At 37.4% G+C, this 15,913-nt stretch overlaps 2 protein-coding genes across 11 annotated transcripts in view; both read right to left on the bottom strand.

Annotated features, from left to right (window-relative positions):
* The window catches only part of mcf2a (MCF.2 cell line derived transforming sequence a), a 46,818-nt gene extending 42,336 nt beyond the window's left edge, over positions 1-4,482 (bottom strand). For all 4 annotated transcript variants that reach the window (XM_046849922.1, XM_046849923.1, XM_046849927.1 and 1 more), the window contains exon 1: positions 4,005-4,482. In XM_046849922.1, the coding sequence (XP_046705878.1) occupies positions 4,005-4,098 (94 nt within the window). In that variant the 5' untranslated portion in view covers positions 4,099-4,482. The remainder of the gene's footprint in view (positions 1-4,004) is intronic.
* Positions 4,483-9,001: 4,519 nt separating this feature from the next.
* The window catches only part of atp11c (ATPase phospholipid transporting 11C), a 61,380-nt gene continuing 54,468 nt past the window's right edge, over positions 9,002-15,913 (bottom strand). Inside the window, exons 29-31 of one of the 7 annotated variants that reach the window (XM_046849124.1) lie at positions 14,428-14,518; positions 12,338-12,369; positions 9,002-11,167 (exon numbers count right to left, since the gene is read on the bottom strand). In XM_046849124.1, coding sequence (XP_046705080.1) covers positions 14,429-14,518 — 90 coding nt within the window. In that variant the 3' untranslated portion in view covers positions 9,002-11,167; positions 12,338-12,369; position 14,428. Of the gene's footprint in view, positions 11,168-12,337; positions 12,370-13,086; positions 13,196-14,427; positions 14,519-15,913 lie in introns of all 7 variants that reach the window. The other 6 variants (XM_046849119.1, XM_046849121.1, XM_046849120.1 and 3 more) reach the window with 6 other exon arrangements.

The following is a 15,913-nucleotide window of genomic DNA, read 5'->3' as shown; positions in this document are numbered from 1 at the left end:
ACCGTGAACAGCAACGGACATCCTCTCAGTCAGGCACAGACTCTGGGCCCTATCTCTATTGACAGTAGGTTGAGAGCTGAATGAGGGTAACATCCCCATTAAAAGGCAAGCGCTCCAAACACAACTGCCAGACGGGTGCTTAACGGACAAGGCCGCTTCAGCATCCGTTCAATCACTCCTGTTTGCTGTGAATACAACACCACGAAACCACTAATACACTCTCCTGGTGCATGTGTTCCACTAAAATTAAACTGAAGCATGACTTAAAATCTGTCTGTTGTGAAAAGCGCTATAGAAATAAACTTGAATTAATTATTATTAATATTTGTGGTCAACATTTGAACAGTTTACAATTTTAAATAAATTGGTTAAATAATAAATAAAATAATATTTTATAAAGTAATAGAATAAATCAAATGAATACAATCCACCTTTTTTTATTATATTGATTACATTTAGTAATCAATTAAATTGCCACAAATGATATTGATTAAATAAAATTAAATAAATGGAAACATTTTAATTAAATAGTTTACATTTGTTATACCAACATTTGAAACCTAATGACTTCATTACTTTCATCCTTTGTTTATTCACTGCCTCAATATGTTGAATTGTCAGGATTTTCTCCTTTTACCAGAAATTCTTTAAGATGGACATAAAATGCTGAAGAATCAATAGTGCTAGCTTTAAGACTGTAACTATGTTCTGCACATAAAAAGGATTGCATTCAGTACACGTATGTACCAAATGTATGTACCAAATACGTGTACACGTTACACCCCTAACATATACACTATATTGCTAAAAGTATTGGGTCACCTGACCTCTCCTGCTATATGTGGTCCTTTACAAACTGTTACCACAAAGTTGGAGGCACTCCATTGTATAGGCCGTCTTTAGCATTCACTTGAACTTGAAAACCCAAACCTGTTCCAGCATATATACAGTATATATATACACAGTGGTGTGAAAAAGTGTTTACTTATTTTCATATTCTTATACAACATGCAGTTTTTAAATGAAGGTTTTTAATATTTAGGGAAAACTAAATCCAAAACTACATGGCCCTGTGTGAAAAAGTGTTTGCCCCCTAAACCTAAAAACTGGCTGGGACCCTTAGCAGTATCAACAGCAATCAAGCATTTGCTTGCTATGAGTCTGTTACAGTGCTGTGGAGGAATATTGGTCCACTCATCTATGCAGAATTGTAATTCAGCCACATTGGAGGGTTTTCAAGCCTTTTTTGGTCATGCCACAGCATCTCAATAGGATTCAGGTCAGGACTTTGACTAGGCCACTCCAAAGTCTTAATTTTGTTTTTCTTCAGTCATTCAGAGGTTTGTGTTAACTTGTGTTATCTGTTACTAATATTTAAATTAGTCAGATGATTTGAAACATTAAAGTGTGACAAACATGCAAAAAAACAAAAAAAATAAACAAATATATATATATATATATGCACGCAATCCAAATGCAACACTTTTTTTTCTTTTTTTCTTACTTTCTTCTCATTTATTCCTGAGAGCACAGATGTTTGCACAACCATCTATTTGCCCTGTACTATTTGTACACGTGCAGCTCCACTGAGTGAGAACTGGTTTTCTGTTTGTGAATTTTTTTCTGACCACATTTTTAACTCAGAAAAGCTTTTCACAGATACAGTTATACTGGTGTAAACCTAAAACTATGAGCTGGGAGATGTGGGAGATACGGTACCTTCCTCCCATCAGCCCAGCATTGCCTTTGTAATCTAGGAAAGGAAACCCCTTAAGTGATTGACCTAAGTGTTTTTTTCCTGCCTAAATGGAATGTACCACATCGTAATTTTAATCTACCCACCTCCCATAACCAAAAAAATAAACCCACTATACTTTATAAAATAAAACTTTACACTGACTGACACTTTACTTGATGTTATAACTAATATTTGTTGTTATGACTTTGCCAAGTTTGTAGGTTACCAAGGTAAACATGCAAAGAATGGTCAAATCTGTTTATGCAGCATAATAGGGACATTGTTCAACTCTTTTATATTTTACTTCTGTTTAATTTTTTAGCTGGATTAAATGGATGCTATTTTATCAAGCCATGTAAGCACATCACTGGCAAAGTCTACATGTATGACTAAATTTTTTTTAATCTTCTACATTCAGAGTCACACTCTACACAGGTTTGGTTGAAGGTTGGGTGTTAATTCCCAAGAATGCTGAGCTGCTGTATATCCCTGGAGATGTGCCACCCCTTTAAGATCATGTGATCTCTCTAAAAAACATTTAGATCATACCATCTGATGCACACAGCCTAAAGGCAATTCTGGACAACCAACTATCCTTCTTTGGTCATGTAAATAACCTGACTTGGTCATGTAGATTTCTTCTTTACAAAAACCATGTCCCTATGTGGTTCATAAGCGGTGTACTCCTTATTTAAAATTCCCCCTGGAACTTATATACCAAAACTAGTGTGTGTGTACAATATGAGGATGAGTTGCAGATATCACAACCATGCAGGCCAGTTTCTGATCTGTCTGATTTTCTTTTCTTTTTGGTGTAAAGGAGATTTAAGAGGATTAATAGCTTGAGTGATTATAGGTGAAGTTTACTGGATAGATTTGTAAGCGTGAACATGTTCTAAGATTCCTTTTTTTCCTATATATCTGATTCCACCTGTATCCCTAGTATGACAAGTCCAAAGCAGACAATCAGCTTGACTGTACATTGGTGTGAGTTTAGACATGGCAACAGTCTCAGCATGCTTAAAATACCACCACTTAACTAGAAATGAGAGACCACTACAGAAATGAGGACTTGGACAGGTACAACAGGAATATGGAGTCTAATTCTGGTAGTCTTTTCTCTGGAGTACAGTGATATATAGGACAGTGGAGATTTTAATTGACTCTACATAAACTATAGAACTGGTACTCAAAGGAATTCTACAGTAGCTCAAGGAAACAACAAGGTGATTAAACATTGAAATTTAAGCACAAGATGTTTTTACTCCAGTACATTGTTTACTCTGTACACTGCACCAACCCATGTCTAAGAAGAACAGCTGGATCATGTTACCCTGGTCGTTACACAGCGCTACTCATATTGTCAGGTAAAAATAGACATGCATAGCTGTAGAATTATCTTCAAATGGATCAGCAGCCAGTGAAATGTCATCACATACACATAGGCTCTGTTCTATTCAGCATATGGGATAATCTTTAATCTTAAGGGTCAAAGCTTGGAAACATTTAAGGAAGCAGTGTGCATCGTTCTGCTTAATAAAAACTTTATATATATATATACATACAGAATACATGCTTTCTAAAAGGACTTGATGGTGCAGCTGAGCGGTACAAAACCCAGATGCTGAGTCACCGTTTCAGGCAGAAGCCATGTTTTTGGGGCTGAAGGGGGGAATGAATTTAAAAACTACCGTGTTGATGGCTGCTGTGTCATCCAGTGGAGTGCAATGTGAATGCTATTCTCATCATCCCATCCTACTTTGGTTAAAGACAGTATGCTCCAGTATCAACGGGAGTCTATTTTACAGTAAATGCTGGTGGGGGAATGGTGCATCATGGTAGCGACATCTTCATGATTCATATCATGGTATAAGGTTTTAGAAAATCAGTAAAGGGTAAGAACCGGCAAAAGTAAGGAAACACAAAATATAATTTGTGTCCAATCAGCACTTTAGTACCATCGTTGGTTAGAGTAATGACTGTCAGGAAAGTGTATTGCACTGTAACTTCTTATATTATACTGGAAGGAAACAGGATTATGCACACTGTTCAAGCCTTTACACATTTCATCTCACCTGCACAGCCGTGACAATCTATATGTAGATTACAAACAACAAATTCTGAATCTGGGTTGAATTTGTTCAGGGTTTAATATAATCCATGCTGCACCACTGTTAAAAACAAGAGCAGCAGTTGAAGCAATAGATGCTGTGCTGTGTGAAGATATACACCCAGGACACAGGGAGTTTGTGTGATGTGTACTCACGCTGCAGTGTGTTCTCCAGCTCAGTGCCAGCCTGCAGAAGACTGTAATAGCCCTCCATGTCTCGCTGAGGCTGGGGAGGAGAGGCCGGGCCCATTCCCTAGCTGTGCTTCAGGGGAGAAGACGACACTGCAGGGCTTTTTAGGCCCTCACATCCTTCCTGCCTCCAGATGCTAAAAGTAGTGCGAAGTAGAGCAAATGCAGCCAGGTTTAGGGCTCCTTTTCGCAGAGTCACTTTGAATGAAGCAAAGTGTGTATTCCAGCCTCTCCAGCTTAGAGTGCCATCTAAGAAAAGTGACACCAAGCCCAGTGACCAGGAGAAAGATTCAACTATTCTCAGTTCACCCTATGCTAAACACACCCACACAGAGGATAAGGGAGAGGAGTGTTGGATGTTGGATGATGTCCCATACTGTCTGTGAAGTGGCACTCCATAGCAGCACTCTTCCTCTCTACACACCACAGCCTCCGTCTCTGTGGATGAGAGTGCGTCAGTGCTGCAGCTCTGTGTGAGGCTGCTGACACTCCAGCTCCAGGCTCCTCCCTCTACTGCTCTCCCAAATCCCCTCATTGGTCAGCCTGGTATAGAGGGTGTGGCAAAAGAGCTTCACTGCTCCTGTGCTGCCTCACTCAAGCCTCGAGCATCAGACAGCTATACTGGTTTTCTCAGTCACAATCAATCATTTGACGGGAAATTTTTTTTTCCTTCCTTTGCACTTACTATGCGCATAAAAAAACAACAAAGCAAACACAGAATTGGACTGGAAACATAAACAGACATGTATAACTTATTGTCAAAGAACAATGCTCTATTTTCCAATGTCCAGGTTTATTACAGTTTCCACACTTTTTTGGAACTCATTTTCCATAACCTACAGCATATTCAGAACAGCTGCCGAATAGGGGTTATTGTAAAATCCGCATATATTATTGCGGATATAAACATTCTACATGTTGTTGTTAAAATTGCAGAATTAATGTGGCATAGCAACCAAACTGAAATGTTTTCTGGGGGTATCACATTCAAGCTCATTGACTAATGTAAAGTAATTACTGTATCAAACACCTGTTGTCAAAGAAGTGAGTCTGAGTCGGATCAAGATTCTGTTTCTGTAGAATTTTTTTTATCCTTGGTTCATCTGAAAATGGTCCCATGGTCCACAAAAAGCATACATATAATCTACAGGATTGTATTGTTGGGATGTACAGGTAAAGAGAGGGGTACAGAAAAATGGGGCGCCATGGTGATGAGCAGGACGCCCCTCTAAACCTCCGAACTTCAAAGCTGGGGGCAAAGAAACTTACAGCAATATTGAAGAAGCTGCAGAAATACCTGCAAAGTACTAATCACTACCTGCAAAAGACATCAAGAGGGTTGGAAGATGGTAGTGTATTTAAAATAAATAAATAAATAAATAAAAATACTATGAATAAAATGTGTCATATGCATAGATACAGTGTGTGAAAAGTCCGGAAAAACCTGGACTTTAATCATTTTTGAGAGACATGTGCATGTTGCTGAATGAGTAGAAGAAAATTCTGTTGACAAATTAGTCATTTTTTGGCTCTAGAAGAACTTATGTAACGGTAGAATTTATGTAAGATGAAAAACAGAACAGATGATGTTAGCAGACCGCCTCATCCCCACAAACATGAAGGTGGAAGATAAACGATTTGGGGTTGTTTTTCAAGACTTATTCTGGGTGAAAGAAATACTGAACCAACATGGCTACCATTCCATACTTCAACACCATGTAATTCTGTGTGGACTGCATTCAACTGGAAGCAACTTCAGCATACAACAAACAATGATCCGAAACATATGTCCAAACTATGCAATTGAGATTTAGAGAGCAAACATTCTGCTGGAGTCTTATCACATGGAATGGCCTGCCCAGTCAACCCACCTAAATCCTAGTGAACTGCTATGGGATGAACTGGATCGCAAAGTCAGAAGGAAATTTCTAATACTAGTGAAGAACTAGTGGCAAGTTTGACAAGAGGCATGGTAAACAAGTATTTCAGCTGAATGTTTGAGGAAACAAAATGTCCTAAAGGCCAGGGTGTGTAAAGCTGCTAATTATGCGAATAGAGGATTTTTCGAAAAAGTGCAACGTCTGTACATTTATATATTTGTTTGGTCATGGTAATCGTCATTCCAATAAATTATGTGAAAAAACATAAAAAACTAGGTGTTTCCTAGTCATGACAGAGAGAAACATTTGTACTGTAGCTCTTAATGTTAATCAATTTTTTTTTAATAAAAATAAATAAATAAATAACTGTCTCTGTTAGACAGTTAAGAGATTGAGCACTTTCCAGCAAAATAAAAACCCAAAGCACAAATCCAGTTTAACCAAAAAAAATTGCTTTAGGAGCAGATGATCAATGGCCCAGGCCAGAGCCTAAATCTAAATCCTTTTAAAAATCTATTGGATGACATTAAAAGGGCCGTACACAGGATAAATCCTTTCAAAATCTGCTTGAGAAAAGCCATAGGAATGAAATTGTCAAATGAAAATGTTTGGACCCAAACAAACACTGGGTGCTGCATTACCAGCAAAATGTGCTCTAACTTTAGTTAAAAGGTGTGCAGCCAGAATATTTTTCAGGATATTCATTTGTTTTTCTTATTCCGCCAAAATGTTCCCATTGATTTTCACCGAATTTGAACTGAATGTTGGTCACTATATGACAATTATTTTTTTTTTTTTTCGTTTTAGAGCATTAAAATACATAAAAAATATTTTGCACATTGCTTTCCCCTTTTAGTTGTGCTGTCAATCTGTGGGTGTGATGGCCATTCATGGACAGTGATCAGCTCATGCATGTGGATGGAAGCAGATAATGCCATTAAAATTTTCTCTTCAGAGGTACCGGTTTGTCCCACGCTCTTCAACTGGTATCGCTTTTATGAATGGGGAGAGTTATTTAATGGATAGGGGATATGAGAGAAAAAAATTGTAACCCATTGTTCACAATTGATTCTGATTTTCACTGGCATGAAGGTGTTATCACCTTGTGGATTTTTATTTTATTTTGTTCAAGATTCCATTAATGTAAAACTTTATAAGCTTTGAAAATGTTTAAGAATGCCATTACAGTGTCCTCAGCTACTGCCTAAGAACGAATGAAAGATGAAATTTACTAGTATTTTTTTTATATAATTGGTGCAATATACAGCATTACTCGTGCCACGTTACTTTCTTCAGCTGCTTTAACCTTGTGTGTCCAGACTTATTTAAACACAATAAAGGTGTTCATTTATCTGCATCTCTCTCTATTTTTTTTTTTTTACTACATTTTAGCTCCATAGAAAATAATCTAATGTAATACAATTGCAAAAGTCAGGTCTCCAGATTACAGCGGGGAAAATAAGTATTTGACGCATCAGCATTTTTATCAGTAAGGTGCTCACAGAAACAATCAGCATTCTGAAAATGCGCCTATAACCATTCCTATCAAAATGCTTTTCAACGATAAGATTACGAAGATCTTGCACGAGTTCTTTGCTTTTACCCATCATGAAGTCTTTCCTGTGTTCCTCCTGGGTAATGAGAAGCCTTTATAGGCCATTAATTAGAACTAAAGCAGCTGATATCAATTAGTACTGATAGAGGGCAGGGTTTCTCTCACAATACTGACAGATTTCAGGTGATCTCCTGGTTTTCTATGCCATTTTGTTCCTTGTTATCTTCATGTGTTCAATACTTATTCCCTGTGTCATTTCACTTTATTTATTATGACTCAACTTGTATACTTAAATGTTCTGATTTCTTTGTACAAATTCAATATTTGGCTTGATGGCTACATCTGGTGGAAATTTTGTGTCAATAGCCCACTTAAGAAAGCCCCTTACTGATTAAAATGCTGATGTGTCAAATACTTATTTTCCCCACTGTATATAGTACAACTTTCTGTCTCTTTTTCAGCTTGTTTTATTAGACAAGAGACTAGTTTAGCAAATAGTGGCTGATGGCAAACACATTACTACTCCGATCTCTGCACATTGGAGAACCGAACGTATTTTGACGAAGACCAAAACAGCCAAAATTCCTCCACCCTTTACCTGATAAACATCATCAGGTAACTAGTTCTCATTTTCTAGTGTTTTGTATGGTTTAAATATTTATAAATCACACCCTTGATATCATCTAAATGAGGATGGGTTTCTCCCTCATTCATCTAAAGACTTTTTCCTTGCCACAGTCACCCAGGCTGCTCATCAGGGATAAATACACATCATTCACCTTAGTGCTCATTTGAAGGACATTTTCAGAAAGCCAATATGTAATTGTGTCTCTGCCTTTTCTGTTCTTTATTAGTTTTCTCTACCTTAATTTTTGAGGATATTTTCTTCCTTTTCTTTACAATCCAGCATTAGTTTTCTGTACCCTCTTAGTCGGATGCCTTATTTTATGCAACTGTTAAAAAATATAATCCTGTAATGATTGCTCTATTCTCTTTATTTAGAGTTACACTAGGTACAGACTCCGATCTGAAACAAGAGCGTTTTGGGAAAACTTTTCTGCCTTTCCCTTGCAGACTTTGATTAAAATTGTCATTATCATTTATTACCATTTTCCCCTTTTACCTTTACGTTCATCATAATCAGGTTTGATTGATATTAAATGTGCACTTGCATGTTTTCAACCATACTGTAAGAAGTCTGAAAAATCAACCAAAAAAGAAAACAAAAAAAAAAAAATTCAAAGGAGTGTTTTCTTGATATTTAAATGTCATTATGACTATGAAATATCATGAGAAACATAAATGTACATTGAAACCTAAAACAAATCATCTTATAAATCAGTTTTACAGCCGAGATTCCCTATAGAGGCCACTAGTAAACCAAAAAAAATTCCAGATGCCTGGAATATGTACATATTACAACATATTTAATGAACGAAATAACACTATAAATTCAAATAATATACAAATAAATAAATAAATAAAAGATCAACTATATTTACTGTTAAAGCAACTCAGCCAGCAAGACCTTTGATTTCAAAAACAGTTTTATTATATAAAGTTTTTTTCCCATAATTTGGAACAGACCATTGTTGAAGAGGTACATTCAGCTTGAAGGGTGGGAGCCTGAGGGTCCTGACACAGAGGACATGGCTGCCTATGTTGGTGCTGGACTCCCATCAGCACCACATCCTGAAACTGGCCCAGTTTTCACCCTCAGATAGTATTACACCTTTTTTTTTTGTTTAGTTTTTTTACATTTTTCCCCCATTTTCTTACAAATTAGAATGGAAAAAGGGTGCAGTAAAAAGTCAACCTTTTTTTTCTTGTTTTCAGGCAATTATGACAATCAAACAGTAATAAGCTTGAAAATAGCATCTCTGATATCTTTTAAAGGTATTTGAAACATTGCAAGCAGGTCCCCATTCACCCATCCCCATTCTGAGCTCTACACACAGACAAATAAGACTCAGAATGTCACTGCTAAATGGCTGTATAACCCAGACATCTTCAAATAAATCTTTCAAACAAATGAAATAAAAAAATACATTATAGAGCTTTTTTGTTATGTAGATTTCTTTTCTCAAAATAGCAATTGATGACAGAATCAGAAAGTGCTTGTCGGTGAACTAAAATCTGGACTTAAGATGCTTGGCATCATGACACAGTCAGAGGTCTAACAATTGCCACTGCTCTCACAGTAATGCACATAAAGCTGGTTTGAATCGAGTTACGCTGTAACGGTAACAGGGCACGGTGCATTCCAGATCTGAATGATTTCAAAACATGACCTTTATTTATTTCTTTAATGAAAAAAATTATAAAAATTATAATCATGCTGAAAAATTGGTTCTTTACGCCCACTTTGGGCTACTAGCAAATACATGAAAACGTAAAATAATCATTCAGCTTTCTTTAAAGGGCTTACTGAGATGTGACCGCGAGCACTGTTCCAACTCTAAACCCACCGGGTGATGTGTGAAGTGCTGATCTAACAGCTATCCCTGCTCTTGAACATCCACTGAGCCCGGCATGTGGGATTACACGGATCTAAACGTACTGTTCTTCATGATAAAAAGATACACGTCATAAAAATATAACCTGTGTGACAAAGTTATTTAAATAAATATGTCAAATTGATTCATACAGTAGACAGAGAAAAATACAAATACAAATCAGGAATAACTGAGAAAAGTGATTGGAAATTATGGCACACAGCGATGGAATGTATGAAGAAGCGCAAACTAGGAAGAAGAGAAATAAAATAAATGCTATGCTCATGACGAATACAGAAAAAAACAAAAACAAAAACAAAAAAAACTACACAATGAAGAGTAAAACCTGACCCCATGCCAATACAAAGAGAACACAATGAACCCGTGCTCCACACACTGTGTGTTGAAGTATAGTTTAGTCTCTCACACACAAAACACACACCATTACACGTGCAGGACTGGTTATGCAGAGCAGGCACTCCAGAAGACTTTTTTTGGTTTCCAGCAAACACAGACAGAAATACATATCTACTTATTAACAAATCCATAATCCGATATCTCGAGTGATCCCTGCATTATTAGACACTATGATCTGCACTCAAATGTATTATAGAGGAGGAAAGAAATGTTGGCACCCAATTTTAGAATATACCTCTTGACCACACACACTCACACGCGATAGGAAAACACATGCACACCTTTCGCTTTGCACAAGTGGACAGACAGCATGTTGTTGAAAGGCAGCTTTGTAAACCAGTAAGGTCAATGCCATCACTACAGCATGTTCGAGAATGCCCACAATCCTGCTAATCCTCCTCTCTAATGCTCAAGCAAGAAGTGCTGAATGGGTCATGAAACATCATGGACGAAAAGTGGCACATGCTGTGAAGACCAGCGACACAGTGTGCATATGTGAAGTCATACTATAAAGAGTAAAGGACAAAGAGGACAGAGGGCCATATGACTGCTGGATCCAGGCCTGGGATGAAAAGGCTTTGTTGGTTTGATTTATTTTCATTTGGTTGCTTCCATTTTCTTGTCCTGTTTTGACCAGGCAGGAGGGACAGGTAGCCAGTACAGCTCAGGAGGTGGTGGTGGTGTGTGTGTGTGGGGGGGTGTTTCCTTTCCTTCCAGGCTTTTCCATGTCCTTCAGTTGAGTTCTTTCAGAGCCTTGTAGGACAATGTGGTGATGGTGGTGATCTGTAGTAAGAACAGAAATACAAACAGTGAAATGATCGTTCCTAAGAAGAGCACGGGTCTCCGAGCTGAACCACCACCAACTTCGTTCGCACAAACGTGATCTTACAGTGACTTTCTGGGATGTCTGGGATTTCCATGCAAAACAGTAAGAGGTAAAAGAAAAAAAAAAAAGAGGTTACAAGAGAATAGCCAGACTGGTTCAAGCTCAAAGGGATGGTCAAGTAACTCTGATAACTGTGGTGAGCAGAATAGCATATTATTAAGCACAGCACATCTAACCTTGACGAAGATGAAATACAACAGCCGAAAACCACATCAGGATTCCAGAGCAGGAATCTCAAGCTACAGTGGACACAAGAGGACTACAGTGAACTCACCCAAACTGTACAGTTGAAGATTGGAAAAAGCCTTGATGTTTTTACAGTCTTCAACTGGTTTGGATGTAGTCTTCTGCAACACTAGCACATCAATGTGCGTTTTTTGGCGTTCTCCTATGACCTTTCTCTTTAACAATGTGTTCATGCGCAGATAACTGCCACTTACTGGATGTTTTTCTGAATTGCAGCATTCTGTGAGAATGCTACAGTGTTTGTTTTTGTTTTCTTTTGTTGTTTTTCTTTTGCATACAAATGCCAGTTTATGAAATACTCAGAACATCCCATCTGGCACCAACAGCCATGTAACAGTCACTGTGATCACATTTTTAAAATTGAAGCTTAATTTGAAGTGAAAGAAAATTCACTGCGATTAATATTAACAAACCAAATGACCTACCAGATATAATACAAACACATCTTGCTTAAATAAAGTATCAAAAAACCAAAACCAAATAAGTTTAATCATTGAAAATCTTGAGTTTGTTAAGATTGGAAGTGATTCGAGTATAGTTGGATTTCGAGTTTTGATTTGATTTGGTTGGCAGTGGTGCTCAAATCTTTGTACATCGTGTTCATTTCTGTTGCAGTTGTTTCAAAATGTAACGAAAAGCAGCATGTATTCGTGTGTGAGAAGAGAGTAAAGAAATATCATTTATTACTGTAATAAACGGATGTTTCACTTTTGTCCCCGTTTCATTTTGAGACAAAAACACAAATGAGCACAACATACATAGACCTGCTGAGAGCAGACCACTGGCATCATTGCCATCAATTACCGATGGCATCACTTTACCTGGCTGTATGAAGGAGGGGGTCCTCTGACAGCTGAGAAGAACAGAGAAACCAGTTTAATGCTGGTGAGTGAGCCATGCATACAATCGCTTTGATAGCTGACTCAATCACCATGCACACATTCACAGCAGGCAAAAGCACATGTACAGCACATATGCAGGGTGCAAGGTTTACATTAAAAGGCCAAGTTTCTGCAACCAAATACACAACATACTGACCGGGTTTAGGCAGGTTAGGAATTGCAATGACGACGCATGCAAACGGATAAAACTAAACAAAACAAAAAAAACGCAAATTCCAACACACATTTAAAAACAGTCATATTATATACAAGACCACTGATGCAGACGAATCTGCTAATTATGCACAGATATGAATGACACAAAACACCCACACACATATAGACACCCAAACACACACAAACCCTGACCACACAAATGATTCCCAGACCAACAGAACGGAAGAGGGTTTAGTCAGTTAAAAATCACACATTAGTTAAATACCCAATCACAGGGAATTTTTCTAAGAGAGCATGCAAGAGCTTTTCGAGAGGGGGATTTCTCTACAGAGTTGAAAGGAACATTCTTTTTATCCTGCCAATAATTGTATTCCTTATATCTCACTTTAACACTAACCCTTTCTTTACTGACTTTTACAATGTACACTATGACCTGTACTGATGACTTAGACTAGAAAAGCCCTGTGTTAGCTTAGGGCAACTAAAAGGGCTGTGATTGGTAGGTCTGGTACCTGATCATATGACAGTATTGGACTCGTCTGAAAAGGTTCTCATGAGCAGAGGCCGGGCTGAAGATCGTGAAGACTGGCTGCTCCCTGTACCCGAGCGAGCAGACTTCTTCTGAAAGGGTGGGGAGTGTGTGAGACACTTAGGACACTATGGATAGAATGGTATATGTGCTTGCAAACCAACACACACACACTAAACAGATGACAATGCTATCGTTCTTAGAAGTCTGATTAACAAAAACCTTTATAACTGTCGGACAACTGTCAAGTCAGAAGTCTTCCCCCCATGATTGTGTAGCCTGAACCAGACTGAGACATAATTTAAAGACTCAGAAAACCTTTGCTGAATTTTTGAGTTAATTTGCTGATTTGAGTGTGATACCATGAGTCTGTAATATTAAACTTTTTCCCAATATTAAAATTTTCAGAGATTTTGGGTTTTCATCAGCTGTAAGCCATAATCATCAAAATTAATCGATGATATTTATTGTATGTATGTATGTATGTATGTATGTATGTATATATATATATATATATATATATATATATATATATATATATATATATATATATATTTATTTATTTATTTATTTAAATGATTCGAATAATTAAAAAGGTTTTCAATTAATTTAATTTATTTAAATTGTATATTTTTAGGGTTTTTATTATATATATATATATATATATATATATATATATAAAGAGATTCTCCTTTGAAAATGTTACTCTGCCCTCTGTCAGAAGCAGCAAATAAAGGCTTTAGCTTGATGTGTAATAACGAAGAATTCAAATCACACCACAGTCTGGCCTGTTCATTATGCAAGTCATGTAAGTTATACCACCTCAATAAAGCAATTTGTGTTAAAGACCAGAGTGGGTTTTACTTGTATAGACACAAAAATATGCAAAAACATAATTTTCAGTGGACGCACTCGTGATGATACCCGCAGTAGCTGTGTATATGTAACAGTGAAGTCTTGGCTCAGCACGCATGCAGGTATAATCTGTGCATATATGCGTGCTGCATTCACCTGATTGGGCATGCACAGACAAAGCAGGTGACTGGGGAAAAGGCGGCTAAAAAAAAACCTCAGAAACACGCACACACTGGCGAGCACACGCTAACCAAAAAGACGTCCATCCCATTTATCACAGAGGGGTCTACACACCCACAAACCAATGCATTCACGCTTAAAAAAAAACCTTGAGCATCAAACACCAACCCAAGAGACTCTGGACTACACACCCCAACAAATGGGGGAAAAGATACGTATGGAGAGAAGGCGGGCAGAACACAAGGGGAAGAAACGAACATGAAGACAAAGAAGAGAGGGTCAAAGAGACCTCAGTCACTCCAGGAAAAGCTGTGAGTGCTGGCAGTCTGCGACAGCATGAAGATAGTGGAAGTCCCAGAGGAAGGAAGCCGCTGCTTCTTCTATAGCACCCAAACACAAAGGAGGAAAGGAGAGAGAGAGAAGAAAAAAAGAGTCAGAGAGAAATAGAGAGATCAAATTAAAGGGAAATGTGACAACAAAAACAAATAGAGAGAAAAAAAGAGAGGGAAAGAAAAAAAAGGTGGGGGTAAAAGGATAGAGGTTAAAAAAACAAACAAAAGGGCCAAAGGCAGGCAACTGAAAGCATGTTTGGGGAAAACGGATATTATACAGGAAGTAAAAAGACGGCCAGATCAAGCCTACAGTTTCCAATACATTTATCACCGTCCTCCATAAGAAACCTGTAAAATATAATTTATGAGATTTGCATATTCATTCAAATGAATTCAAATTATGAGGTAAAATAATATCCCAAGAATCTGAAAGCATATGAAATGTGACTGAGCAATAAAAAAAAAAAAGAAACATAAATAAAAAAGAATTAATCAAATTGGGGCACCATTTATTGTATATAAAAGAAGAAAAGCCTGGCATCTGTGCAGTTATCCTGACTCTTACTACTTCCATATCTTATATTCAGGCTTTTATCACAAAGCTGCAGAATTTTCTCGTCAATTAATTTTCTATAGCAGCACACACCTGATTATCAAATCACAGGTTTGTCATAATGTGCTTGTCCTAATATATTATTGCTTTTAAAGTAGAATGTGCTAAAGAATATGACACAATCTTAAGCTAATAACCATGCACTATATGGACAAAAGGATCAGGACACTTGACCTTTGCACTCTTCCTCAAACTGTTAACACAAAGTTGGAGCTTTATGTCTTTAGAAGTCACTTGGGCTAGGAAACCCAAACCTGTTCCTGCAGGACAATGCACCTTAGCACAAAGCAAGCTCCATGAAGATACTGTTTCAGTGGTTTGGAGTAAAAGATCTTAAGATGCCTGCTATACCCGAGAACATTTTTAAATATGGGATCAAAGGAATCTATGGGATGAATTAAAAAAGCTGGCTGGACCCCAGGCCTCCTCCCTCTAAACAAGTGCCTGACTTTACTCGTGCCCTTGTAGCTGAATGAGCACACATCTCCACAAACATACTCCAAAATCTAGTGGGACATTTTCCCAGAAAAATGGCACAATCTAATAGTTAGGTGTCCACAAACCTTCGTCAATATAGTGCATTAGTAACACTTTCAGTAAAATAAATAAAAAAAAAAGGTTTATTTAATATTATAAAAAAAAGTCTCGGGTGTCAGCAGGTTTTCCAATTTCTTGTTTCCTTGTAACATGACAAGTTTTTTTTTTTTTGCCTTATTGGCATAAAGGGAGACAGAAAGCATTTACAGCTGATCTAATGCTGTATAAGTGGTAGCACAGAACTGACTTGTTCTGCAACAATCCAAAGTGTTAAATGCAAATGAAGAAAAAGC

This window comes from Silurus meridionalis, chromosome 5, assembly GCF_014805685.1.
Source record: "Silurus meridionalis isolate SWU-2019-XX chromosome 5, ASM1480568v1, whole genome shotgun sequence".
Taxonomy (NCBI): domain Eukaryota; kingdom Metazoa; phylum Chordata; class Actinopteri; order Siluriformes; family Siluridae; genus Silurus; species Silurus meridionalis.
This window is presented reverse-complemented; position numbering and strand designations above follow the sequence as displayed.